Source organism: Acanthaster planci, linkage group LG13 (assembly GCF_054643075.1).
Source record: "Acanthaster planci isolate LZ-2023a linkage group LG13, COTS_SCS, whole genome shotgun sequence".
NCBI lineage: Eukaryota > Metazoa > Echinodermata > Asteroidea > Valvatida > Acanthasteridae > Acanthaster > Acanthaster planci.
This window is the reverse complement of record NC_141789.1, coordinates 9,010,332-9,036,971: the sequence shown is the minus strand read 5'-3', so window position 1 is coordinate 9,036,971 and position 26,640 is coordinate 9,010,332. Positions and strand designations below refer to the sequence as shown.

Genomic DNA, 26,640 nt, shown 5'->3' with positions numbered 1-26,640 from the left:
TGTTAACATTCCCTGAATATTTCCACAGAGGCAAAATTTTATTAAAGAAAAGTTGAATTTCGGAAGGTATTGTCCATTAAAATCTGAAGAAGAAAACTTATAAAAAATAAAAAATAAAAAAATATATACCAGAAGTTGCTTCATGCATGGCAACCGTCAACACATTTTGACTGAGTTTCTGCCAGGCCGGCTGCACGCTGCATGCTCAGCGTCCGTAGCTACGGACTACATGTAACTGTACATATACATGTACATGTACATCATCATCACATTGCACCGGCACCCGGTCCCGATATATCACATCATGCGGCGGGTCAGCACTCAGCACGTCGTCTGCATACTGAGTGAGACGACAGTGAGCTAAGAGTTAGGCCTAGGCCTAAAGCAAAGCTGATGCTGGCTCGTTTAAAAATAGTATAGTTTCTTACAATTGGAAATACACTTTGAATTCCGAAATACTTTACTTGAGGTAAGTGTAATCTTGGTTTTTATTTGCAGGAGAAATCCCATAACTTAGGCCTACTGCCTGCCAACATGATCAAACCAAGTTTTTTCCTGCACGGTGAGCTTCAGTTAATGGTTCAGTCTGTAGGCTATGCCTACACCGTACACATACAAGTACATGCACTACAAGTTTTATGCACTGCATGATCAAACCAAGTTTTTTCCTGCACGGTGAGCTTCAGTTAATGGTTCAGTCTGTAGGCTATGCCTACACCGTACACATACAAGTACATGCACTACAAGTTTTATGCACTGCAGCCTAACAGTAACACTACCGGACAGAAAAGGGTTTCACTGGGCCTAGGCCCACTACTCAGCTTTTCTTTTTTCATATCAATCTTTCTACCAAAGCCAGCCAAGGTGTAACCATGGTAATGTCAGCTCAATAGTGAGTGTTCATCATCGGTTAGACAGCAGTCTCAGTAATCATGTCGGAAACAGCCTCTTCAGTTGCCACAAACTCTGTGGCAGAATCCAAGCTGGGCGTTGCATCTAAGACTGTTACAACAGCTGCTCATCAGTTGAGTAAACCAGGCAGCAGGGAGCCTACAAGCCGGCCAACCTTTGACAATGATGAATTTATGGCAGCTGCCATTGGAGACACAGCATGGCTGAAGCAGTCATTGAGATCAGGGAGAGATCCATCTCAGTATGATAGAAATGTGAGCCTGACTTTAAGTTATTAGCCTTTAACAAATGGATATGTTGGCAACAATGGGAGACTTTGAGACACTCAGTGGTGGCAAACATACCAGTCCTTTTATATTGTTTGCGTTACATTTTAGAGCTAAGGTCATGGAAATGAATATCCCGGATGTCCGTCCACAACCTGCATACCGCTTAAACAGCAGCCAAAAAATTTCATTGTTTTCCAAAAAAGAATTTCAGAATTTTTTTTTCCATCAGGAATGGTTAAAAATGGCTCGGAAGTTCGTAGTGCACCCGCGTAAAAATGGCATGATGCAAGACAGGCCGAGAGCTAGTCTACTTTCAAGATTGGTTCCTTTTGCATGGATGTATACTCGCTATCGATGTGCGGTATGTTCACCAACTAATGAATAATGAATACTAATGAAAAAACTTCATGGGTTTTCAAAATTGTCTGGACAGTAATCCGGGATGCTCATTCTCATGGCCTAACGTGCACATGCTTGCAAACAACAATGGACTGGTCAGGTATGTTTGATGCTGCCACAAAACTAAAAAAAGTCTCCCATTGGTGGATCTGTCTGATCTCTGTATCACACTGTGCTGTCAGTCGATGAAATTAGATCTTGCAGTCACCTTTCTCTTTTAAAGATTATGCTAAGATCAGAAGTTGACAATTTTTTTATGCTTCATGTTACTCCTTTTTAATTTAGTAAGCAAGTTGTGGTAGTTTTGCTTGAGTGATCCCTCACGTGTGAATCATACAAAATCAACATTGGCAATGTGTATTCAATTCCAATTAAATTCAATGAACAGGCTCATTCAGGGATATCATCATCATTAAAAGTGTCCCTTGCTATAGAAATGAATATGATGCTTGTTGTCAACTCTTTTAAGCGCCAACATATTTTTGAACAGTCCTTGAATTGTTAGATAGGTTTCAATTTATGTTGTTCAATCTTGCTTTCAACTAGGGTCTAGCAGCCATTCATCTCGCTGCACTCCACGGCAGACTGGAATGTTTGAAACTCCTGGTGGAGAAATACAAGGTGGATGTTAACCTTCCCAGCAGCACGGGCTGGAGACCAGTCCACCTTGCTATCAACAGCAGAACTGGCAAACGTTCTCTCAGCTGTGTGCAGTATTTGCTGGACCAAGGGGCTGATGCCTCACTGTAAGTCCATAAACTAATATGGAGGAGGACAGAGTGGATGGGAAGGCGAGGGGTCTAACACTGTTCAAAACAAATCTATTTCCAACTTGTAGCACCTTTTCAGCCAGAAGTCCGGGCACGAATAAACCAGAGCATACACTGCAACAATCAAAAAATATTACTGACGATATTTTCCCCCATTTTTTCAAGCAATATTTACATGTATCTTTTTGTTTTTTTCTAAATTCAAGTCAATAAGCATGACATCAGATTCATTCCCAGGGTAGGTAACATACATGTACATAGGTAGTGTAACTGCACGGGTTGCCTTGTTAATTTATTTTGTTCCTTTTCTTTTGCTCTTCCTCAGTGTAAATGAGGATGACTTAACACCTGCTCACCAAGCAGCTATAGAGGGTAGTGTCAAGTGCCTAGAGGCACTGATCAACTCCAACGCTGCCATTCACTTGCAAGATAACAAGGGCCATCTACCACTTGACTATGCTAAGATCTGGGGTCACAGGAAATGTGCCCGGTAAGTGTCAAAAGAAATAATTTGAAGGAAGTTGTCTGGCGTGCAGTACAGTGGAGTGTCAGGTGTGTGTAAATTGTTGACTATTTTGACTGAACCACTGATGATTCTTTCCTAGCCGTAACTTTCCTTAAAGGGTTACAGAAATAAAAAACATTTAGTTTAAGTGAAGAATTTCGAAATAACAATAAATACATATACGTTACCATTTCAAAAACATCGTAAATTTAATGTTTACCCCATTAATGGTGACCCCAAAATAAGTAAAAAGATCCTATGATTCCCCCCCCCCCCCAAAAAAATCCCCTTTTGGCTGTTTGCGCTCCCAGGCTGATTGGATGACGTTATCGCCAGAACGATGCATGTACAGTGTACATGTACATAGCGCACAGTACATGCAGTATCAGACGCAATAGACCGCGTTGTGTTTGATCTAGCTTGGCCAACAGGGCAAACACTGTTTCAGTTCAAGAAATAAACGGTAGGACTGTGTCTTTTAATCTCTACCTTGAACTGAGACAGTGTTTGCCTGCGGGCCTAGCTACATCAAACATCTATTGCATGCAATACTGCATGTAGTGTACGCTATGTACATGTATACTGTACATGCACTGTGCACTGCAATGTACACTACTGCACATACATTATTCTGGCGATGACGTCAGCCTGGGAGTGCGGACGGCCCAATGGGGATTTTTTTGGATGGGGTAGAGCAGGATCTTTTTATTTATTTTGGGGTCACAATTAATGGGGTAAACATTAAATTTATGATGTTTTTGAAATGCTATTTATTGTCATTTTGAAATTTTTCACGCGAACTAAATGTTTTCTATTTCTGTAACCCTTCAAGATTGGCATATTGTATGCATGTACCTGTGTTTATACATGGTATGCACCGGTATTATTTTTATCAAAAATGTGCAAACCTAGACGGTAATTCCATGGTTGCCAAGCACAACAGCAGAGCATGCTACCACTACCATAGTACTGCTGGATAAAAAAAAAGCAATATGGTGTTCAACTGCGGGGCAAGCCTTTCTCTGCGCTGTCGCAAGTGAGGAGTCCGAAGCACATTGCTGTGATACTAAATGGCTTTAAAACATTTTCCTTTTATGTTTCTGCAGGATTCTAGCATCTGAAAGCTGGAGGCAAGGTAAAAATTATCAGGCTGGTGAGATGGAGAAACTGAAACACCTTCGCACCTTGAAGGAGGATGATGACAGGGACGCAGAGGAATCCCAGCTGGCACATAAGGAATTCTACGGCAGTTTGTCCTTCACGAATTGGCTTGATGAGAAGGGGCTTCAACCGAAGCCGATTGGGCCTCCTCTGAAACGAGTATCTCGACCTGACATAATACTGAAAATGGGAGATTCTAGAACCACTAAAAATATGATGTATAAAGCAAACAGCATGACTCAAGGCAAGCAAAGAAGTCCACCAAGGGATCAACCACGTACTAGCAAGCCTCAGCAGAAGGGAAGAGTTTCAGACGTGTTGGCAAAGCATAAACCAAACAAAAAGAAGAATGTGGCACAGCAACGGGATGGAAAGCATAGTCCTCATGTGGCATTTGTCAACGTACCTGATGGCAAAACAAGGCCGTGCATGGAAACGGCTGTGATACCTGACCTGCCACAGGACGTTGTAGAAAGGGTGATTGAGCAGAAGCCTTCGCCCCATGACCGGCCGCTGGAGTTCAAGTGCAAGAATATCATTGACGCCCAGCACCGGCGGCTGTTCACTGGTGATGTCAAGACCGAGTCAGAGATGTACGCACACATCTCAGACAGCCTGGACTCTCGACTGTTTCCTGGTAATTCTAGACTCTTGCTGGAGACGCATGCCAGCTCTCGGTCCGGTCATAGCGAGGAGTCTAGTGGCTCAGGCAACATTGATGTAGAAAGGGTTGCTAAGATGATGAAGGAATTATCTAAGCCACCACGATTTCCTCCGATTGAAGGACACAGTTACAAGTACTCTTTTGAAGTCATGTGATGAATTAAATATCTGAACTTCTTTTTGCCACAGTCACTGACAGTGACAGCTTACAATCAACTGCAAACTACAAATGTTTGTCATTTCAATGCAGTGTTTTTACATAGTAAACACATCATTTGTGTTTATATTATGCATTTAGTCAATGAAACTTTGCATGGTAATTAAAGTTTTGTATCAGTATTACTGTAAACAAACAAATGTAGTTTCAGCATTGAGGTGAAAATGAGATATTTTCCTTACTTAAGCTTCCATATACTGTACAGCTGGCCAGCCCTGAAGCATTATTTGTTTAGAATCAAGAATCCAAAAAGCTGTTGCTAATTATGCTTCAAGCGTTCACACAATGACTTTTGTTTATTGCATGCTTTTCATGCAATTTTATATTCTTGTAATAAATGAAAACTATCGGATGACCCTTTTGAGCCGCATGTATTGGAAACAGCACCGTTTTAAACATTTAAAACTGACCATGCTTCTCTGGACAACAGAGGGCACTATTACTGTGATGTCAATCATAGATGACACAATTTCAGATGTTTTTTATTTAAATTGTGAAACCAAACTTTGCTTATAAATTCAAAGCATTTATGAACAATTTACCAATTGGCTTACTGCCAAGCACTTTTATTGAAACCAGTCACCTCCAAATTGTTGGTAATTTGACTTATGATCATGTAAAAAGGTATCAACAGCCTTTTTGAACTGGTAACCAGGAAGTAGAAAACAAAGACACCTCAATCATAGGTAGTGAGTCCAAACTAGCTGAGAGTTCATTACATGGCTTTTGCTATTCTTACAATTTTAATTTTACCATGTCCTCCCGCAAGGCTTCCACAGCGCCTTAATTTTGGAAACACATGGCACTGCAACCACTGATCTCCAAACACAGAGGGGACAGCATATGTAGTCTCAGCAATTCCAATCATTGGGAAAAATCTGCATAATGTATTGTTTCCTAAGTGGTAATGGGGGGGGGACGGTGCTTTTTCACACCTATTGAAATATCAGGATTTTCCATGGAGATCAGTAAAAGCAACTTGTGCTGTAGCAATAGCAATTTTACATCTGCATTTATGTCATAGAGGAGTGCTTGTGAATTGCACATACCGTGTACTTGTCAAGACGAGTTGGGTGCAACATCTTATAGGGGAACTGGAAAATTCTTCTTTTAATTTCAAATAGTCACACCTCTTAGTAAGAGGTACATGTACATGTACCTGAAAACAACAAAGAACAAATTATTAGGACTGAGACCTAAAGTTTACCTCGTTAAAAGAAGAATATTGTATAAAAATGCTCACATTAAGGAGCTTTGACTAGTTTGCATCAGTTTTACATTTGCTGAAACAAATGTCTCTAAACCAGAATCCATGGATGAGATGAACTTATCAAAACACAAACTGTCTTCTAGAGCCTTTTACAAGCTTAAATATACCTGTAATTCCCAATGGGTCACCTTGAGAGGTTGGTTTTGCTATGCCACTCACAGCAGTCAATATTTGCATGCTTCTCTGGCCAGGTTTGTGAAATGAGATATTCATTCACTGTACAATACAGTCAACTCTCGATATAAAGAGTGAATTCTGAGAATCCTAATTTCTTCAGTTCTTTTGTTTCCTTTTTCCCCACTCTTTTTACAACACAGTGCTGGCTAAAAAACAGTCATTTGCCTGGACCCTTATAACTTTGCTATAATGGGAGTTGACTATAAATGTGCATCATACAGGGACATGACCACTATGGAAACGTGTGCAAAGGTACAGTAAAGTGCAACATCTACATGAGTTGCTTTAGCCACTTCTTGGAAAGGACACCTAACTTTGTTCCCATGTGTGCATTCTTGATGGAATAAAATGCACATCTAAACAAAATGTCACTGTAACGTCATTACATGTATGTTGCAGGTCTGTAAGGTACATGCATTTTGTTTTGTCTAGTGGCTGAAATGTAACCATGGCACCCTTGATATGAAGGATTGATAACATTCCAAAATCAGGTACATTAATTCCAAAGTCTTTTCCAAGTTCAACCAACATTTCTATGAAGCTACTCATGTGCTTGTACATTGCACTTCGATAAAATTTTGCAAACCTTGACATCATTGATGTCTGTGCATCATCCAAATACTACAGCAGAAAGATCTATTTACATGTACTTCCATCTGCATAGCAGCAATTTACCACTTGCATGTAATAAAGTTCATCAGATTTTACAGTACTGACACTGACAATAAAAACTTCATTTTCAAAGCACTTGTTTTAAAACTCTAGAAGCCATTGAACCACAACATACTTGAGAAAAGGGTTCTTCCTGTGCCCATTTTCACTGTTCATCCTTGAGCACAAAATGTGTATTTATAGTAAATTATAAATACATACATAAATCCTATTACATGTGTGGCAGCTACGGGTGTAAATGCTTCTCCATGCTTGGCATACATGCACATGTATCTGAACGGAATACATCTGGGAAATACACGAGAATATAGACAAGTTTTAACAATTCAAAAACTTCTCAAAATAATTCAACATTTCTTATGTATGCTTCAAACTCAAAATGTTTCCATGGAATCCAACAGTACAATCATTCCCTTAAGCATGGTAAATGAGGAACAAGTGTTCAAATTTTTACTTTCAACCCCACAGGTACAAAATTGTGACATCTCTCAAATACCCCCTCCCCCCAAGGATAGTGTACCTCTGGGTAGCAATGTCAAATATTAAACATATGTAAAACATGTTCCCATTTCACGGGTTGAAGCCGTGTTTGCTGCAGTAGTTCACAGCTGTTTGATTACAAGTAAATGTGCATCAAATCAAGACAACTTTAAATTTCAACGAGAGAATTACTTTGATTTACTATGCAAGGACATTCAGTCAATGGGGTCTGACAAGATCACAAGAACTTTTATAACATGCTGACAAATGTGCTCATTGCCCACTAAATTTGAAGTTCTAGAAATGCCTGAAATCCTGCAAAAGCAAGAGCATCTTAGTCCCTGGCCATCTGTTTTACCTTGTAAAACTCTATTCTCCATGTTACTTTTTGGAGCCACATCTTTTCTATTGATGAGTCAGAGCATGCGTTATACACGTGATGAATGTTAGCTAGCACAATGCAAAAACAATTTCATTGGGTGACTGACAAAACATTCCATTCTACTTACCTACACCTCCTAGATTGACCAACAAATTAAATTATTCCTTCCGTTATATATGTGTTAAACCTTCATAATTTGTTTTCTACCACCAGGAAAACCCCTCAATCACTTGAATAAAGCCCTGCATCACCTACATGAATGAATTCAGAAAGTTTGAGACCATGGAATGGAACTTCCATTTTTGTGGTGTGGCCGTGAGTGTATTGGAACAAGTAATTCAGTGATAAACAGCCCATAATGATATGTTTTATTCAGGCTTTGTCAAAAAATGCACGTTTGTATACGTACTGTACAGTGTATATCAATATATAAGTTTACAACTGACACAAACGCCAGTGTGGAAAGTGTCTCAGAAACGTAGATCAGCAGGCGTTAATAGCTAAACATTCACAAAGAACTACAGCAATGTTCTGTTCATGTAAGGGAACTATTCCTGAAACTATGATTCACCAGTTGAAAGGGAATTATTATTTTAGAACTTAAATTGTAACGTATTAAGGAAGCACAGTTTGAGAACACATACACAAGTACTCAAGCATCAATTATACAAATTGTTAGGCTACTTTTACTTGCCACGTCTTTTCTTTAGCACACATGGCAACAATTCCAGTCAAGCGTTTTAGGTGGCAAGAATAAGAAATAAGCAGGAAAAAAAAATGTCCGTACAATTTACTGAAGACGCAAGTACGTGCATAGAATGCATTTAAGCATACACCATCAAGGTATATGACATCACTAGTTTAAGAGCGCTAACTCACCATGGAAAGTGAAGCCTGCTGGTTACATCCACAAATGTGCAAAATCATATGGAAAACTCAAATTTTTGCATGACATTTGTACAGCTGCATGCATTTGTATTCTAAAACAAAGTGTCAACAAAGCTGATACCCCCAAACTGAAATGTTTAAACAGTAAATGAGCGTTTTGTTTTGCCTGGTGTACATAAAGCAAACCTGTGCGCATTGTGCAGCAGACAAATTTCACAGAGACTACCTAATGCCTTATTAATTAATTGATGTGCTTACACGCTACATGTATCTGCATTTGTTGTACCAGAGTACATCACTTGGAATTCATTCCATTCCTTATTTTATTACATTCAACAAACACACACATGAATTCAAAATAACTGCACCAAGAATGGCGCCAAAAAGTGTATCACCAAGAAAAGAGGAGACAGCATTTTACTAATGTAATATACATGTAGCTCTGTGGTATACACCAACCAAGGCAGTGAGATAAGGCACAAATCCAAACCCCAAGTTACACAAACGACAGCCACTGTTCCCTAAGAAAGATCACCGTGCAAATGTTATAGCCATGCATATATGCTCAACTGGAAACTTTGTACAAGGTACATCAGAATTCAAATACTTCAATGACCCTGAATGGTTGTGTTGTGCATAAACTTCTTTTTCATATGCTCCCATCGCTATCTGGGCTTACACCAAGCTTAGGAGTACATGTATCTTGGATACTTGGCAAGAGTGCCTTATGATAGTAACACTCAGATGACCGAGTTTTACTCCACTGTAAGTTGACTTCTCAGAAGCGCTTCGTCCTTTCAGGGATGAGCGTGTCTCTCAGCATGTCAAACACAGAAAGGACCCCACTGCGCTTGCTGCGTTTGTTGAAATAGTTTGTGACAACATCATCTCTTTCTGTGAGGACACAACAGCCAATATGAGAATATTACAATGCATTTCCAGGATAATGGTACAAAAGTCACACAAGATCAACCTAAAAATAAAAATATGTATCGCTCTAACTTGACAGAGTTTGTGAAACTTGTTTTCAGGTAGCCAATTTGGCACAATGGTACACCATATACTGTGAACCAGGTTCAAATCCCAACTAAGCTGACATGTGGATTGGTTTCTTAGTTCCTGCCTGATTCTGTGGTTCTCCCTGGAATATTTTTTTGGTTTTCCGCCCACCTCTATACCTGAACATATCCTGCTTGTCTTCTCCCCCAGCACCCTAGAGAGAACAGGGATTTACCCTAGTTAAATAAAGGAATAAATGTGTGCTTGGCTGGTGTAAACCATTATTTTGAAACAGGCAAAAAAGCATATTCATAAGGTAATAAATATGAGCTCAACTGGTCTTAACCCCTTTGCGCCGCGACGGCTAGAGCAGCCATAAAAATTGAGATCTCAGCCCACTTTTCAGCTATTATTCTCAGCCCACACTCGAGCAAACACGGTGAAAGAAGGCAGACCCTGGCTCTTGTATATATGGTGATTGGCCTTTGTGTGTAGCCCCGAAATGAAAAGACAGACTTTGCATCATAATCACCAGCTTCACAATAGTCCCCACTTTGAAAAGAGGCAACAGGAATGTGGAAGCATGAGTAGAGCCGCATGCCACCCAACAATGAGCCTTTTCCCTGTGTAATTCAAAGCCTGCAGAGCACGCAGGGCCACAAACCGAGAATTTGTGGTTTGGCAGGTGGCCTTCGTGGCCAAAGAAGGCTGGAATTCTCGGAGTCGACTTTTGGAAAGAAATTTCTGTCGTCAAGGGGTTAAACATCTGTATAAGACCAGCTCTGGAGAATGGACGTTACTGATGCCAAAGCCACAAGCAAGGGTATTATCAGCATTCTTCCTCCTGAGCAAGGCCTTCAACGTTAGTTTAAGACTGGCCAAGTACATATTTATTCCCGTTTATAAATACCTTGTTATCAAGAGAGTCAAAAGAAATCAACATTTTGTTGACAACTTTATTTTCATTTTCCCGAACACCCCATCCATTTTATGGTATATTCCTTTTGAAAGTTGTCCAACATAATCCCCTTCAATGAGCTTGGCATGCGTGTGGTGCGTCGTGTGCACAGACTCCTGACCAATCAGACCCGAATAGGCTGTCTCGTAACATGTGCCAGCGTGTGAGTTACGCAGTGGGCATTATCATTTCTCAGCGGGCATTATCAAATGTTAATATAGGTTACGTGATGCGTTTCCACTAACAGGAATAAAAAAGTGTCTGAGGTATTCACAAATTCTTACTTGTAAATGCCTTTGGTGTGAAAAATGTCAAGAAGTTAGAAAATTTCAACAATTCTGTTCAACAATTTTAAATTATTTTTTTCAATCACCCCTCTAGCCATTTTACGGCATATTCTTGTTGCAAGTAGTCATAAACAATGACCATATATGGAGACATGCACACGCACGGCATGTACTAGCCGCTAGGTAAGATGGCACAGAACACAATGAGCAAGTACATGTAGCAAGGAACATCAAATCAGCACCCATTCTTTTGTGGTGGTTTTAACAAATGTTTAAGACCAGCCGAGCACATACTAGTAGTTATTCCCATTCTTAAGTACCTCAAGTCACAAGTTTTAAAAATGATAAATTTGCAATAAGGTTGTTCTGTGGGTGAGGTGTTATAGTAAAAAACAATGCATATTTACTGATGGAGTTTAAATTAATCTATCATTTTAATAAATGGAATGACTGCCATCACACCCGTAGAAATTTTCATGTGGACCTGGACGGGTCATTCAGGGCATGTCTTGGGATCTGCTGTGCCCTGTAACATGTGACATTCTCTTGAGGGCAAACAGCTTTTCTTAATTTGGTGGGGATATGATGTCCTAGTCCTAACCCACATGAACTTACTTGGTTCTGTGGGCATATGTAACCCACATGAACTTACTTCGTTCTGTGGGCATATGTAACCCACATGAAACTTACTTGGTTCTGTGGGCATATGTAACCCACATGAACTTACTTGGTTCTGTGGGCATATGTGTTGTAGGAAGAACATTATCGTTTGCCGACAGTGAGATGAAGAAACCGAAAGGTACAAGCCACAGGCACATGGTAAAATAGGCGATGACCTGCAATGATTCAAGCAAGAGACAGACGACAACAAATCAAGTTATGAGTATTCCATTTATAGGCTGATAATACAACGGCACATTGGCTGCTCCGGGACCAACTATCAATACTTCTGTTAGCTTGAAAGGAACACATAAAACCCACCATGTCCATGTTATGAATACTTTACTTTCCCTTCACCACTGTAATGTTTTCAGGAATGTACATGTATGTATCAAGCTTTCTGAGAGTTTGTAGAAAAGATACTACAGTCGACTCTTGTTAGTACGAAATCTGCAAGACCTTGTGGAAATATTCGCTCTATCCGAAATTCGTTGTAGGTGGAACGCAGTGCAATGGCTTTAGTGTACTGTATGAATAGGTCCTATTGTGTACAATACCATGCATACATGTCAAAAAGATCTCTTGGTTATGAGTTTATGATTAACCCTAACTACATAAAATATGTAGGATGTCAAATATATATGTTGTATGTAAGATTTGGACCTGTTAAGGTTAATCAAATACATGTTCATATGTTTAGAATAATAATCTTCACTGTGACATGAAAACATATTTAATTTACATGTGAGATAAAAGGCAAATAAAAGCATCTAGCCCGGGAATTTTTAAAGACTTTTCAATCGCCATGGACGAGGACGAAGCTAACTTAGCAGCATACATGTGCATGTAGGCCTGTGTGTACCTGCAAGAATGTGAAGAGCTATCAGCTGAAGCCCCCATCCATGTGCATTGTAAATACTCTTTCCAACACAAATTGTGCCAAGGTGAGATATTTTTATTTCATTTTCCATCTGTCATTTGATGTTCAACATCAGCTGTAAGGCCATGATTGATCGATAGTCTCAGTTTACTCGCCACCGCAGCATGGCTACCCGCACGTGAGATGGTTGCTGAACAAGCATGATGTCATGAAGGAATATTCTGATTGGATAGCCATGTCAGGCAAAATGTACGTCATGTAAGCACACAATCACATTGGGGAGTGTGCTACATGTACATGTAGTTCTTTTAGCAGCAATATGAACAATTCAGTGTTGGGCGATTAGTTGGGCTCTTGAATAGTTGAGAGAACTGACACGTATTTGGGGTGTATTTTTATCGAAATTGGGAAGGGAATTTTTGTTCTGGCATTGCTATATAACCATTGTAAAAAATCAGTGATTTTTTAATCGTGCACTACACGAATTGTGACCACAGGAAACTTGCAAACAATGCCTGTATATCGCATTGTAAGCGTGCGTGATGCATCGAGAGGGGTGGATGATAAACCTCCTGTGCTGCAGCAGAAAATTTGGTGGAAACATGGTCACTTCAAGTATGGGCAGAAAATACACAGAAAACACAGAAAATACAAATATAGACACAAGATCAATTTCTGTGAATGAATTTGCAGAAACTTTGAAACGGCAGTGCTTTTTCAGCTTCAACTGTAGAGCTGCATTCATATACGATGAGGTGCAATGTACATGTACAACGCTATTTTGGCTGGGATACGTACATGAACATGTACATAGACCGGTTGCTGCATTTCCATGCCTTCTTCGGCAATGGCTCGGCGTGAAGGGAACCAGTGCAGCACTGCTTCAATTGGATTGTGCACATGTTTCGCCACCACTATTCGTAACGTTAATTGTAAGTGGGTTGTCAACAATGGTTTTTCAGGCAACGGAGGAATAAAACCTTTCGTTGTAATAAGAACTTCGTACAATGCGATTTCACTGAAACAGATCTTCTCCCAACAGAAATGTGCATGTTTTCGCTCGGACCACAGATGTGTGTTTATTATAACTGGAATTTAGTTAAAGCTGATTTTGTAATAACGAGAGTCAACTATGTATGCTGGCTGAGGTGGGACCCAAACCTACACTAAACCAACCCATCTACCAGTGCAACATATAAACTACATGTATTCAACCACAGAGCTCATGAGTGTCAGCTGCTCAGACCCTCCAAGAAAACTAGAACAGCAAAACCGCCATGGCTTGCTCCTTCTTATGAATTTGAATTTCTTTCCTGTAATAAATGTTAAAAGACATCCAAGTTATACGAATCAAGTCCACCCTGTTCTGTCATCAGGGTAATTAAATCCCGTCTTCAAAGGGAGCGCCTACTCAGATGACCACAGCATAGAACAAAAAATGTCCTTTTTCTTTCCCTTTCATAAAGATTATGGAATCAAATCCCTAAAAGTAAATCAACATAAGACTACCAACAAGGGAGACAAGACTACCAACAAGGGAGACAGGTGTACAAAGGCTTCATAGTTCTTTACAGGAGAGAGGAATGCCTAAAGAACGTAGGTCCAGTATAGTCAGACGAGACTTGGATGCCTAGATAAGCAGTGCATTTGTGAGTTTGATGGATGATGCATAATTAAAATTCCTCTAAAGTACAGTTTTGCACTTTGCATCCAACCCCATCATCCTCTACAATTCTATCCCCATTATCCCATATCTACCATGTCTACTTTGTCTCCACCCCTTATCTCATTTATCTCCAAACCCAGATCCACCTTATCTTTCCATCGATATCCTACTCCACCATCTTGTCCATCTCCTAACTTGCTCCACCCTATCATCGCATTCATCTCCTACCATGCCTCCATCTCCATCATCCTATCCATCTCCTACTCCACCCCCTCTCCATCATCCTATCCATCTCCTACTCCACCCCCTCCCCATCATCCTATCCATCTCCTACTCCGCCCCCTCCCCATCATCATATCCATCTCCTACTCTGCCCCCTTCCCATCATCCTATCCATCTCCTACTCTGCCCCCTCCCCATCATCCTATCCATCTCCTACTCCACCCCCTCGCCATCATCCTATCCATCTCCTACTCCGCCCCCTCCCCATCATCCTATCCATCTCCTACTCCACCCCCTCCCCATCATCCTATCTATCTCCTACTCCACCCCCTCCCCATCATCATATCCATCTCCTACTCTGCCCCCTCCCCATCATCCTATCCATCTCCTACTCCACCCCCTCCCCATCATCCTATCCATCTCCTACTCTGCCCCCTCCCCATCATCCTATCCATCTCCTACTCCACCCCCTCCCCATCATCCTATCCATCTCCTACTCCGCCCCCTCCCCATCATCCTATCTATCTCCTACTCCACCCCCTCCCCATCATCCTATCTATCTCCTACTCCACCCCCTCCCCATCATCCTATCTATCTCCTACTCCACCCCCTCCCCATCATCCTATCTATCTCCTACTCCACCCCCTCCCCATCATCCTATCTATCTCCTACTCCACCCCCTCCCCATCATCCTATCCATCTCCTACTCCACCCCCTCTCCATCATCCTATCCATCTCCTACTCCACCCCCTCCCCATCATCCTATCCATCTCCTACTCCGCCCCCTCCCCATCATCATATCCATTTCCTACTCTGCCCCCTTCCCATCATCCTATCCATCTCCTACTCTGCCCCCTCCCCATCATCCTATCCATCTCCTACTCCACCCCCTCGCCATCATCCTATCCATCTCCTACTCCGCCCCCTCCCCATCATCCTATCCATCTCCTACTCCACCCCCTCCCCATCATCCTATCTATCTCCTACTCCACCCCCTCCCCATCATCATATCCATCTCCTACTCTGCCCCCTCCCCATCATCCTATCCATCTCCTACTCCACCCCCTCCCCATCATCCTATCCATCTCCTACTCTGCCCCCTCCCCATCATCCTATCCATCTCCTACTCCACCCCCTCCCCATCATCCTATCCATCTCCTACTCCGCCCCCTCCCCATCATCCTATCTATCTCCTACTCCACCCCCTCCCCATCATCCTATCTATCTCCTACTCCACCCCCTCCCCATCATCCTATCTATCTCCTACTCCACCCCCTCCCCATCATCCTATCTATCTCCTACTCCACCCCCTCCCCATCATCCTATCTATCTCCTACTCCACCCCCTCCCCATCATCCTATCCATCTCCTACTCCACCCCCTCCCCATCATCCTATCCATCTCCTACTCTGCCCCCTCCCCATCATCCTATCCATCTCCTACTCCGCCCCCTTCCCCATCATCCTATCCATCTCCTACTCCGCCCCCTCCCCATCATCCTATCCATCTCTTACTCCACCCCCCTCCCCATCATCCTATCCATCTCCTACTCCACCCCCTCCCTATCATCCTATCCATCTCCTACTCCGCCCCCTTCCCCATCATCCTATCCATCTCCTACTCCGCCCCCTTCCCCATCATCCTATCCATCTCTTACTCCACCCCCCCTCCCCATCATCCTATCTATCTCCTACTCCACCCCCTCCCCATCATCCCATCCATCTCCTACTCTGCACCCTCCCCATCATCCTATCCATCTCCTACTCCACCCCCTCCCCATCATCCCCTTCACCTCCTACTCCACCCCCTCCCCATCATCCTATCCATCTCCTTCTCCACCCCCTCCCCATCATCCTATCCATCTCCTACTCCACCCCTCCCCATCATCCTATCCATCTCCTACTCCACCCCTCCCCATCATCCTATCCATCTCCTACTCCACCCCCTCCCCATCATCCCCTTCACCTCCTACTCCACCCCCTCCCCATCATCCTATCCATCTCCTACTCTGCCCCCTCCCCATCATCCTATCCATCTCCTACTCTGCCCCCTCCCCATCATCCTATCTATCTCCTACTCCACCCCCTCCCCATCATCCTATCTATCTCCTACTCCACCCCCTCCCCATCATCCTATCTATCTCCTACTCCACCCCCTCCCCATCATCCCATCCATCTCCTACTCTGCACCCTCCCCATCATCCTATCCATCTCCTACTCCACCCCCTCCCCATCATCCTATCCATCTTCTACTCCACCCCCTCCCCATCATCCCCTTCACCTCCTACTATATTTGTATGTGTCTAAACACAGTCTACACATGAACATGTACATGTACAAAATGTATACATACAGTGTACATGTACATGTACGTACTACAGGGTAAGTACACAATACAACTCAGAATGGTAACATTCAACTTTTATAATTTTTTCAATAAATTCATAAACTACACTTCAAAGCATTAATGCCATATAAGATTACTGAAATACTGAGAGAATTCCAAAAGGAAAGAAACAAGCACTCAATGACACGTTGTAACACCTATGTACCTGCAAGGAAAAACTTTAATATTTGAGGCATGCCGGACAGACAGATGCCCTGATGGACGGACGGACAGAAGACGGAAATCGGAATTACATACATGTACATGTAGGCTCACATAATTTGCTTCGCAGCTCACCAAAATCAAGCTTATTACTTAGCTGGGATTCAAAGTCATGGTATCTTCACAACTTGACAACCAGGCTTGCCTGGGTCAGCTGGCCAGAATCCATAGTAGATAGTACACAGTCAGTAATTACTGAGAGGAGTACATGTTCATCACAGGGAGACGGTCGGTGGGTGATAAATATACACTAATGATACAACTGAGCTTACCTCAGAAAATGGATGCCATACTTCAGCAAAGTACTGAAAAGCTAGATAATGATTCACTACCAGAAGCACTGCAAAAGAGATCAAACCGTGAGCTAAAGTGAAGCTGCAATGAATTTTTCTTGGACACAATTTTTCAAGTGCAAAATCTTTTTTACACTCCTGTGAATTGAACGTGCACTTTTTAAAACTTCAAAAATAATCCATGCTTTCCAGGACAATCGAAGGTGCTGTTGCTGTGATGTCATCTAGGAAAGACATAATTCAGCACACAAGTTTTTGCCTGTTCAAATTGTAAGCCAAGAATTTACTTACTGAAAATATTTCTTAGAAAGGGATTGATGCTTGCTTTTAGTTGTGCACACACAAAAAAAGGAATCAACAAAGTAGGGAAAATTTGGTCCAGCAAATTCTACAAAAATGCAGTGTTTTTTTTGTGTATGAACTGATGTGATTAAGATACTTTCTTTCTGGGATGACATCACGGTTTTGCTCATATGGAAATACTCATTAGCATAAAAACCAACAAGGCATTAAAATACCCTTTGAAACAGGGAAACAAAAGTTGAAAACACGCAATGGTGCATTCTGAAGGTTTGTATTAAAACAAATTGGTTGTAGCTACCCTTTAAACAAATCTAAACACCAACCAAACATAACTACATGTAGGTTTCAATGATGTGCCCTAGATCCCTTAAAAAGGAAAAAGGAATTGACTCCAAAACATGTCTAAAAATCCAGTAAGTCATTTAAAAACAATACACACCGAAAATTCAAATTAATAACTTTTAACATGAGGGTAAACTCACCACAACTACCAATGAAAACAGGGGAAGTGAGCTCAATGAAGGGGAAATTCCGAAGCAGTAAGGAGTACACTCCCACAGAGACCAGCCCTGTCAGGGTTAGACGGATGGGCAGATCTTCAAAGAGAATCAGGCCCACATAGATTCCAACAGTTCCCTAAAAAGTTGAGAAAAAGGGTTTCAAGCAAACACATTTTCACCGAATATTTCCAAGAAACATGCAGATCCAAATCTGTTCAATGTTACTGAGGTTGTGAAAACAATATTCAAATTTCATATTTGATTCTCTTGAAGAAACAAATAGTTGCATACATGTATAATGTACTTACAATGATTACCCATCGTATGACCTTCATGGTTATGACAGTGTACTCTTCCACTAACTCTGCTAAATAATACAGGCCAGCGGCTGCAATGACAAGAGATGTGCACATAAAAAAGACGATGCACAATTATTATTCAATATGCAAAAGCATTAAAATATACAAAAAGTGTTGACAAAAAAGACCACAAATAATTAAAAAAAGACAAACCTTTGCCAGCTTGTGTGTTTGGTAAAAGCCAAAAATTCTCAATGATCCATCGACCGGCCACCCCTCTAACACTACGATTTTGTTCAAGATCTTGATACATACATGTACATATTTTGGTTATGATACCCAAAATATTAAAAGCAATAAACCCGTTATGCAGAGATCTGTCAGTTAATCACAGGTCTACCTCCGAAGTGGCAAATGGGTGAAGAGCTTGGGGGTCAAGTGGCTGTAAAACCCTTGATCCGTAGCATGCCCCATAGTGGGCTTACATACATGTACATGGGGCTCCATCTTTTGTGGAAGTACAGAGGACAATGAACCCCCAGTTCCGAGGGGTACTTGGATGGAACTCCTCTTGGGCAGGGTAGGCACAGGGCCACCGTGGGTTCATTCATGGCCATGCTTCAGTTTGAACAGTACTGACTAATTCATACACCCCCCCATGATTGTTTACATGTACTAATTGACTTGGCCCATTACAGCACAGCACTGGACAGTAATCAAAAAGGTCCCTCATTCAAATACAGTGGAAGAATTACATGTAAGGGAGTGAAAGTTTCCATGTGAATTATGATTGATTCGCCAAAAACCTGTACATGTACCAGTTCTGGGGGCATGTGCCCGGCAGTTCCATGTAGGTTAGCTATAAAGCCTTTAGGGGATGATTTGCTTCAGAAAGCAAAAACAGAGGTTTTCTCTTGTACAATTGCAGGGCACTTTTCAAAATGCCATTGCGTACGGACCCATTAAAAAGATGGACCCAGTAAGACCTACATGTAGGAAGTAGTGCCTTACTGTTCAGAAAGTAGCTGTAGATCCTCTGTCATGTCTGTTTAATTTCCAATTTCAAAATTTTTAAACTTTGAAGTGAAACATTTGATTCATTGAAAAAATGCACAGAACAAAAATTTTACAGAAACATAAATTTTAAACTTTCAGTTAAGATTCACACTAATTTTTGTACAAAAAATCACCAAAAGACATAAAAAATAAAACAGAAAAATAATGTAAACATTTACTATTAGTAATAGTAGATAAAAATTATTTTCCCCCTAAGTTACAATGAGAAGCATTGAGCTAGCATGATCAATAGGCCTAGGCCTACAGTTTTAAAATCCCAGAAGAATATTCTGGGTAAATCCCACAGAATCAGGTAGGGAATGAAAGCCCAATCCACGTGGACTGGGCCTGGATTCGAAACCTAGACCGCAAAGGAGGAAGGCGAGGAAAGAACCACTACGCCAGCCTAACTGCATCAGTATCGTGAAAAACCACAGTTTCATTGTCAACTTACCAAGTGCTAATGTAGCCAAGCAAACATGAACAAATGTCGCTAACCAACTTAATAAAAAAATAAACCACATGGTGAAACCTTGATTGAATAACTTTCTTCGTATCGTTTACAATTCAAAAATGTGAGCCGTCCTTACTTGGCCCAGGCTGCAAGTGCAAGCATGTCAAGTACATGTACATGCATGTACATGTACATGTAAGTTAGGCCTACAATAGTTCACGATGCAAATGATGGCATGATACTGTACTGTACATCATATATACATGTCTGATATACAACTGGCACGGTTACAATCTAATAAATAATTCATGTTCTGTACACATACATGTCTAATATACAACTGGCACGGTTACAATCTAATAAATAATTCATAAACTTATGGATCACGGGCGTACACGAAGCGCTGCACCGAAACACCCTTTTTATTCATATTTAAAAGCGAATACACCATGCTCACACTGACCACCGTGCCGTGAGGAAAACTAGCGTTCCAAATCTAGAAAAGAAGATAAAAGGACCAAATCTTCCTGAGTTTACAGCTTTACTTCCTATTATTGTATAATTTTTTAAACAGCATAACAACTAAAAGTGATGATCAAACAAAAATGTAACGTGTGCCTTCAATTTTACATTCACCAGTCATGAAAGCATATAACGTCAACCCTACAAAATGAGGGAAAACATTGGTCCATACACCCCGGGTGTATTTGGGTCAACTTTTCTTGGGTTTGTAAACGTACGTATGCAAATAGCTGGTCCTGTCCCACTTGCGGTTTAATGTGCGCGATTAGCCCTGTCAATATACGGCCGTTTCACAGTAGGGCGCCACCAAGAGTTTGCAACGCGTTGGCCAATCACAATGCGCGAAAGTTGTCGACCCAATGCGTGTTTAGAAAGGGTCGACAAATTTCGAGCATTGTGATTGGCCAACGCGTTGCAAACTCGTGGTAGCGCCCTACTGTGAAACGGCCTTATTTGGATGCTGAATATTTAATTTTTTAAGTTGCAGCGAAAAGCGAATGAAAACAGAAGTACCTATCCTTATGCCTCTGTCGATCACAGTAAGATGGTGTATTTTTCAATGACTTTCATTGATAAATCATTTTACGGCAGTTTCAAATCAGTGGTTATTTTGTTAAATTTTAGATAAATCATGAAACAAGTCGTGATATAGGGAAACTGACTAGGTGCTTAAGATTAAGAAAGAATATAAAGATGAACAAAGAAATCGACTGGAGTGGGATTTGAACCTGTGGCCTCTGGAATACCGTACCAGTGCTCAACTTGACCAACTGAGCTACCCAGCCCTACGTTGGTGGCTCTTCATTTTAGATAAATGAAATGGTGAACTTGAAGTTTTTTATATAATGAGAAAGAAAACGCAAAATTTTCTATTATTAGCTTCTGCTTGATTGGTGCATTTTGAGCGGGCATCGTTTACTCATACACACATACTCAGCGTGATTCTGCTGGATTTATTACCCACTACGGGTATACCGGTGCCCCCCCCCACGAACGTACATGTACATGTACTTCGGAGGACGTCTGTAAGACGTTTGGAGACTAAGTACGGGACGGGAACCAGTCTAATATGCAAATTTCGTTTCTTAACAGTACCGCCAGCTGTCAAATTGTTGAAATTTTTCATAATTATCCTTTAAACACGATACACTCAAACTCGACACATACAATATTTTGGTAACGTTGCTTGACGCTGTGCCTTTATGTCTTTATTACAGATCACTCGACCACATTAACTCCTTTTATCAAAGCCATATCAATGAACTATCTTAATATTGTGTCGTATTATCCGGCCGGGCTGCCGGATAGGTTTCTGCGCCGCAAGCGCAAGGTTCTCACTGATACGACCGCGATTAACGGACGACGACACTGTCTCTGTTGTTTACTCTACAACTGACGAAATCTTTATTGAAGCTCTCCTCAATAAAATAGGGTTAACAGACTGATTGGATGGTATATGGGTCGACAGGCCGACGGACGGACGGACGGACGGACGGACCCCTGGATTTGCTAACTTGGCTTCTCTCCTACTACTGGCTACATCTCAGTGCCTCAACACAATTCAACACAGATGCCACTTGAGCTATATAATAGAACAGAAATTAATCCTTACAAGGTGTACAATCATCATTAATTACAAACAAGGACATCATGTTGAATCGAGAGTGCCAAACAAGGGGGTAATCAGAACAAATGGAGAGAAGAGTACACTGTAAAATAACTTTATGTGAATGCCATGATTGTGATTGATCATAAAAACAAGCTGACAATACAAGTCCATCAACATCAGAAGTAACACAGTCTATTATACTAAGTAATCAAAATAAATTTAAAAATGAAGTTACACACAGGTAGATTACTAAGGACACCAACTCACCCCATATGGCTACTGTGTAGACTCGAGTGTCGGAGTGGTCTGCTGGGTGGTGGTGCAGACTGAATTCTGACCCCGAAATAGGCCCTTAAATGCCTGTTATAGTCTCTTGATGGATATTTCCATCAAGACTATGATTGGTCACTTGCAAGTTTGACCAACCCTTCCTCAAAGTTTGATTTGCATATAAGCTTCCCAATTGGTCAAATCTTTGAAGGTTCATTGTGTAACTCTGCTAATCAGCAGGATCAGCAGATTTTCTCCCAGGGTCCAACAACCTGCAACCTCCAGTTTAATGAATCTCCCAAAGAATGAAAACTGGCATTCTGTTTCTTAAAATACTTGGTCAGGACTGTGGGAAAGTTCCCCTAAAACAATGGACTGGGTTAGGAAGTGAGGTAAACATCATGACCTCCACCATTGCATACCACAGATAGTTCCGTTTGGGTTGTATAAGGTTGGAAAGTATCCCGGGAACGAGGGGAGCAGAATAAGAAATGTAAGATATTAAACCCACACAAATTATACATTTTTCCATTTCCTGACATAAATGTGTAAATTTTAAATATACTAATGAAACTTGAGTTCTAAGTTTTCTCTGGGTTATCTGGCTTGAGATTGACAATCTATCTTTGTAGGTACAGGTTGCACTCATACCCATTTTTTTTTTCAAGTGGTGACCCTCAACTTTCTTCAGACCAAGATCTGAAATTGATGATGTTGGAACTATGAATAAAGGCGCTGCGCTCAATATTGCTAACGTCAGTATAAATCATAACTTGTGGACCAGAACAAAAAGAAAAAAAATAAAAACATTTATCACCTGAGGAAACGTTGAAGTGCGGTCCCAGGTTGTTCTGCCACTAATTTCATGATGGAGAAATCTAGTCATGATCCTTACGGTTGGACCAACAACAGGCATACAGGAAAGAATCGTACCAGTGACTAAGGCTAATTTCCTGACGCTGGTGGATGAAAAGATGCGGTTGGTTGGAATAAATTTATAAAGAGTGAACATGTTTTCAAAATTCGAATCAGATTTTACAAATCCAATATCTTCTCAAGATTGGAACAATTTTAAAGTCCAAACATTTTTTAAGATTGGAATAAAATTGTTGACTCCGAATATATTTTTAAAAATTGGAACACTTTTCTAAACGTAAAGCGGCCATTCGACGCACGCGTTTTACCTGAAATTTTCATCCGAATTCAGAAAGCATCCGAATTGAGAAAACATCCAAATTTTCCCCATGAAAAAAGGTTAGTTCTGCTCTGCCTGAAAAAATCCGGGGTGTGTGTGGTGGTGGTGGTGGTGGGGGTGGGGGGTCCGACCCATACGCCTATGGATGCAGTTGTTCCTCCTTACAATTGGCCCTTAATACCACTGTGGCAATGACATTTTTGCTAAAAGCAATCAAAATGGTAGAGGACAAGTCTCTCAAACATTTCGAAGTGGGAGGGGGTGGTAGTCTTCCTCCTCCCCCTTTTTTATATCTGAACAAAAAGTTTAACCTTCATATTGGCAAATACCCCCCCCACCCACCCACCCCGAATACATTGGCCAATATGCTTGGTTTCATCTGTCATTTTGTTCAGAGTTATGGTTTGGGAATGTACATGTACCTCCCATCACAGATTAGTTTAACATCTCACTGATTAGTTTAGGAAGGGACAAATTTGAAATTGTTCCTCAGCAGTATCGACAGAAGCAAGAGGCCGCAGCCTTTTGTCCTCACAATGGGAGGGACAATAATTAAAGGATCAACCCTCTTCAAGTCTTCGCCAAGCACTGCCGGTGGAGACCATGACCATGGCAGTAGACTTCACATTCAAACTGGTATATGTCCTAGATTTAGGGTATCAGCCTCTGTCTTTTGCTGCGTGGCGCTTCTTTGAAGATGTGTATGAATTGCCATCCAATATAACGGGCACAAAAGCTAGAGCCCCATCTATCAGGGAATTCCAAAGTTACATATATTCTTTGAATTGAAATTCACGTGTTACCAGGAAAGCAAAACGGTTGGATCTCAGTCTTTGTCTAACTTTTGCCCCACTGTTTTTGAGGTATTATAAACCTCGAATGCTTCCCAGTTGGAATTACTCAGTTAATTGTCATGGTTGGTTTAGATTAATGTTTACATATTTGATTATAGCTTTCAGGGTATTGTCACACACCCGGGTCCCCCTACCCTCTGACACGCAATGTGTGCACGGTAACTTATGCAGTACACTCAAGCCGATAATTTAACTTCAAAATTCAATGAAAAATAATTTATTTATACATATACAAACTACAAAAACAATATACAAGGGGAGCAAAATGCAGAACATAAACAGTTTAAAAACAAAATGAGTTTCATAGAAACTAGAAGGCTGGTGGGCTGGTTAATTGTTACATGTACCACTAGCCCAAATTCGGACAGTTCACAGGGAGAGTTGGTCAATTGTCCGATGCGCCGCTGTTACATGACTCTCAGCCGATCCTTCAAGGATGATGCAGGTGAGTCAGGGCTGGACTTAACAGACCAACAGGCAGGTAGGTAGCCGTGTCCCCCTCTGGCCGACTCGCTGCTCCTGTCCAGCCAATGCAGGGCCTGGCTGGATTGTGTCTTGGTACGCTATGGTGTCCAATTACGGAAGCTCCGACTCCGTAATAAGGAGCCCTGAAATGTTGAATAATCATATCCATGTTTGTTAATACGCATATACATCTTACGACAAACATTTGTGCACCATTTGACCAACGGTCACTAAAATTGGCTTTTGAACGCCCCATTGTCACAGGTATATAAAGTAATAGCACTTACATATACTCGACAAACCATAATGGCTACATATTAGAAAATAATTAAGAAGAACACTTACAGTATATACTGGCTCCTGAGGTCTTACAGCACACTGCAAATTGTCACAGCTTGCCCCTCCTCTAAACTTTTCTCCTGAGAATTTTGGGCAGCAAATCACTCTCCCCACTTATGGCTACCGCCAACACTGGATTTTCAATCCACATTGACAAGGTCGAAATTTAATACAATTCTGGCTTGAGAACTATCGCTCAAACTTGTGCTATCGCACCACAGGCCTGTCAGTGTCTCTCCCCCAGAACCACACCCCAGTATTTAAGGCTATCACTGCTGGACAACGCCTCAGTGAGCAGGCACTATAAAACACTATTCAGGTCCCCATGCCTGGTGTGTACCCATGCAGGTGTGAACCATACAGGACCCCACCTTACTTTGCATAAAAGGGCATATAAGGAAATTTGGCCAACTTGGCAACATACAGTTTGTGTCTTTAAATTAATCAAACACTTGGCGTAAAATATCACTGACTTGTGACAGGTATTGAAAACTACCTGTTTTAGAATCTTCCTGAGGCTTAGAGTAAACTCACGGCTTGAACTAAATTATCAGTTTCTTCGTTATTACCCCAGGTTTACACACTATTTTGTCTTGAGCCACAACTTGAGTCACTTCTCTTAGAGTTGACCTGTTCAGCAGCGGATCTAGCTTTTTACTTAAATGGGGTATCACTACCCCCACCCCAACCTTGAATATTCGAAATGAAAATGCCTTTTTCCTGCAATCTGAGGCAAACGAGAAGGGTGGCTTGGAATGTTGTTTTTTAACTCTTTTTTTTCTCTCATCACAATTTCGCCTGGCCGCTCGAGAGAGCTTTTTGCTTTTCAGCTTTATTTCGCTGTAAATGCAACTGACACTTTTGGTGAAAATCCCAAAATCCTGATCGTGGTTTACAAGCCCTGTATGTTTGGTTCATCTGTTGTACATTGTACATGTAGCTTAGCCATTCTTGCAACGTTTCTCATATGATTGAATGTACAATCAAGAATCAACAATGCATGCAACAAACTGTAATTCCTGACCTCTGAAGGCAGAAAAATAGGTTTCATGACTTTGGTGAATACACGTGGATCTGGGGTAAACCCATTTGGGAGCTTGTGTATTGATAGATGTTGAAATTAAAAAAAACAAAACAAAACCATGTTCTTGTGCGATGGGCACCGAGTATTAAGCATCGTGTAAGTCAACAGATGCCATGTAACATTTTTGTTCAATAAATAAATTGCTGACTACAAAGTAATTTCTATGATATTGAAACGATTGCATTCCACATACTTATTTAAATCGTTAAAATTTATCTGTGTGACATGGTCGACCCCCCCCCTTGAATCCAACTGATGACCAGAAACAGAATGCTTCATTTTTTTGGCCTATAAAGTTGATTACAAAAGCGCTCATTTAGATTTTTATCTTATTTGGGGAATTTCTTATATGGA

General features: G+C 41.2%; 2 protein-coding genes and 1 long non-coding RNA gene across 8 annotated transcripts; 1 reads left to right on the top strand and 2 right to left on the bottom strand.

Moving 5' to 3' along the window:
- Nucleotides 1–158: 158 nt before the first annotated feature.
- On the top strand, nucleotides 159–6,434 carry LOC110990350 (uncharacterized). 5 transcript variants are annotated; one of them, XM_087144679.1, is made up of 7 exons: nucleotides 159–344; nucleotides 499–562; nucleotides 856–1,166; nucleotides 1,411–1,542; nucleotides 2,127–2,326; nucleotides 2,676–2,840; nucleotides 3,962–6,434. In XM_087144679.1, exons 3-7 carry the CDS (start codon nucleotides 933–935, stop codon nucleotides 4,833–4,835), a joined length of 1,605 nt encoding a protein of 534 aa, XP_087000805.1. In that variant the 5' UTR covers nucleotides 159–344; nucleotides 499–562; nucleotides 856–932; the 3' UTR covers nucleotides 4,836–6,434. The 5 variants fall into 5 exon arrangements, with proteins under 5 accessions (XP_087000805.1, XP_087000804.1, XP_087000802.1 ...); XM_087144678.1 differs by having other exon boundaries at nucleotides 159–355; XM_087144676.1 differs by lacking the exon at nucleotides 499–562 and having other exon boundaries at nucleotides 159–469.
- Nucleotides 5,434–20,168, bottom strand: tex261 (testis expressed 261). Of its 2 annotated transcripts, none has more exons than XM_087144681.1 (6): nucleotides 19,949–20,168; nucleotides 18,448–18,527; nucleotides 18,122–18,275; nucleotides 17,316–17,383; nucleotides 11,737–11,845; nucleotides 5,434–9,659 (listed from the first exon to the last, which is right to left on the bottom strand). In XM_087144681.1, the coding sequence occupies exons 1-6, from the start codon at nucleotides 20,016–20,018 to the stop codon at nucleotides 9,544–9,546; spliced, it is 597 nt and encodes a 198-aa protein (XP_087000807.1). In that variant the 5' UTR covers nucleotides 20,019–20,168; the 3' UTR covers nucleotides 5,434–9,543. The 2 variants fall into 2 exon arrangements, with proteins under 2 accessions (XP_087000807.1, XP_087000808.1); XM_087144682.1 differs by having other exon boundaries at nucleotides 20,085–20,143.
- A 4,073-nt stretch (nucleotides 20,169–24,241) lies between these two features.
- Nucleotides 24,242–26,146, bottom strand: LOC147796982 (uncharacterized). Its single transcript, XR_015427498.1, has 2 exons — nucleotides 25,209–26,146; nucleotides 24,242–25,006 (listed from the first exon to the last, which is right to left on the bottom strand). It is a non-coding gene; the product is annotated as an uncharacterized LOC147796982 (long non-coding RNA).
- Nucleotides 26,147–26,640: the final 494 nt, after the last annotated feature.

Coding starts and splice junctions, on each gene's coding strand:
- tex261 (XM_087144681.1), bottom strand. CDS start 20,018: ATGTGGTTTATTTTTTTATTAAGTTGGTTAGCGACATTTGTTCATGTT. Junction 18,528..19,948: donor CTTGGCTACATTAGCACTTG/GTAAGTTGACAA, acceptor TTGTCATTGCAG/CCGCTGGCCTGTATTATTTA. Junction 11,846..17,315: donor TATGGCATCCATTTTCTGAG/GTAAGCTCAGTT, acceptor GAATCATTGCAG/GTCATCGCCTATTTTACCAT.
- LOC110990350 (XM_087144679.1), top strand. CDS start 933: ATGTCGGAAACAGCCTCTTCAGTTGCCACAAACTCTGTGGCAGAATCC. Junction 1,543..2,126: donor ATACTCGCTATCGATGTGCG/GTATGTTCACCA, acceptor GCTTTCAACTAG/GGTCTAGCAGCCATTCATCT. Junction 2,841..3,961: donor GGTCACAGGAAATGTGCCCG/GTAAGTGTCAAA, acceptor ATGTTTCTGCAG/GATTCTAGCATCTGAAAGCT.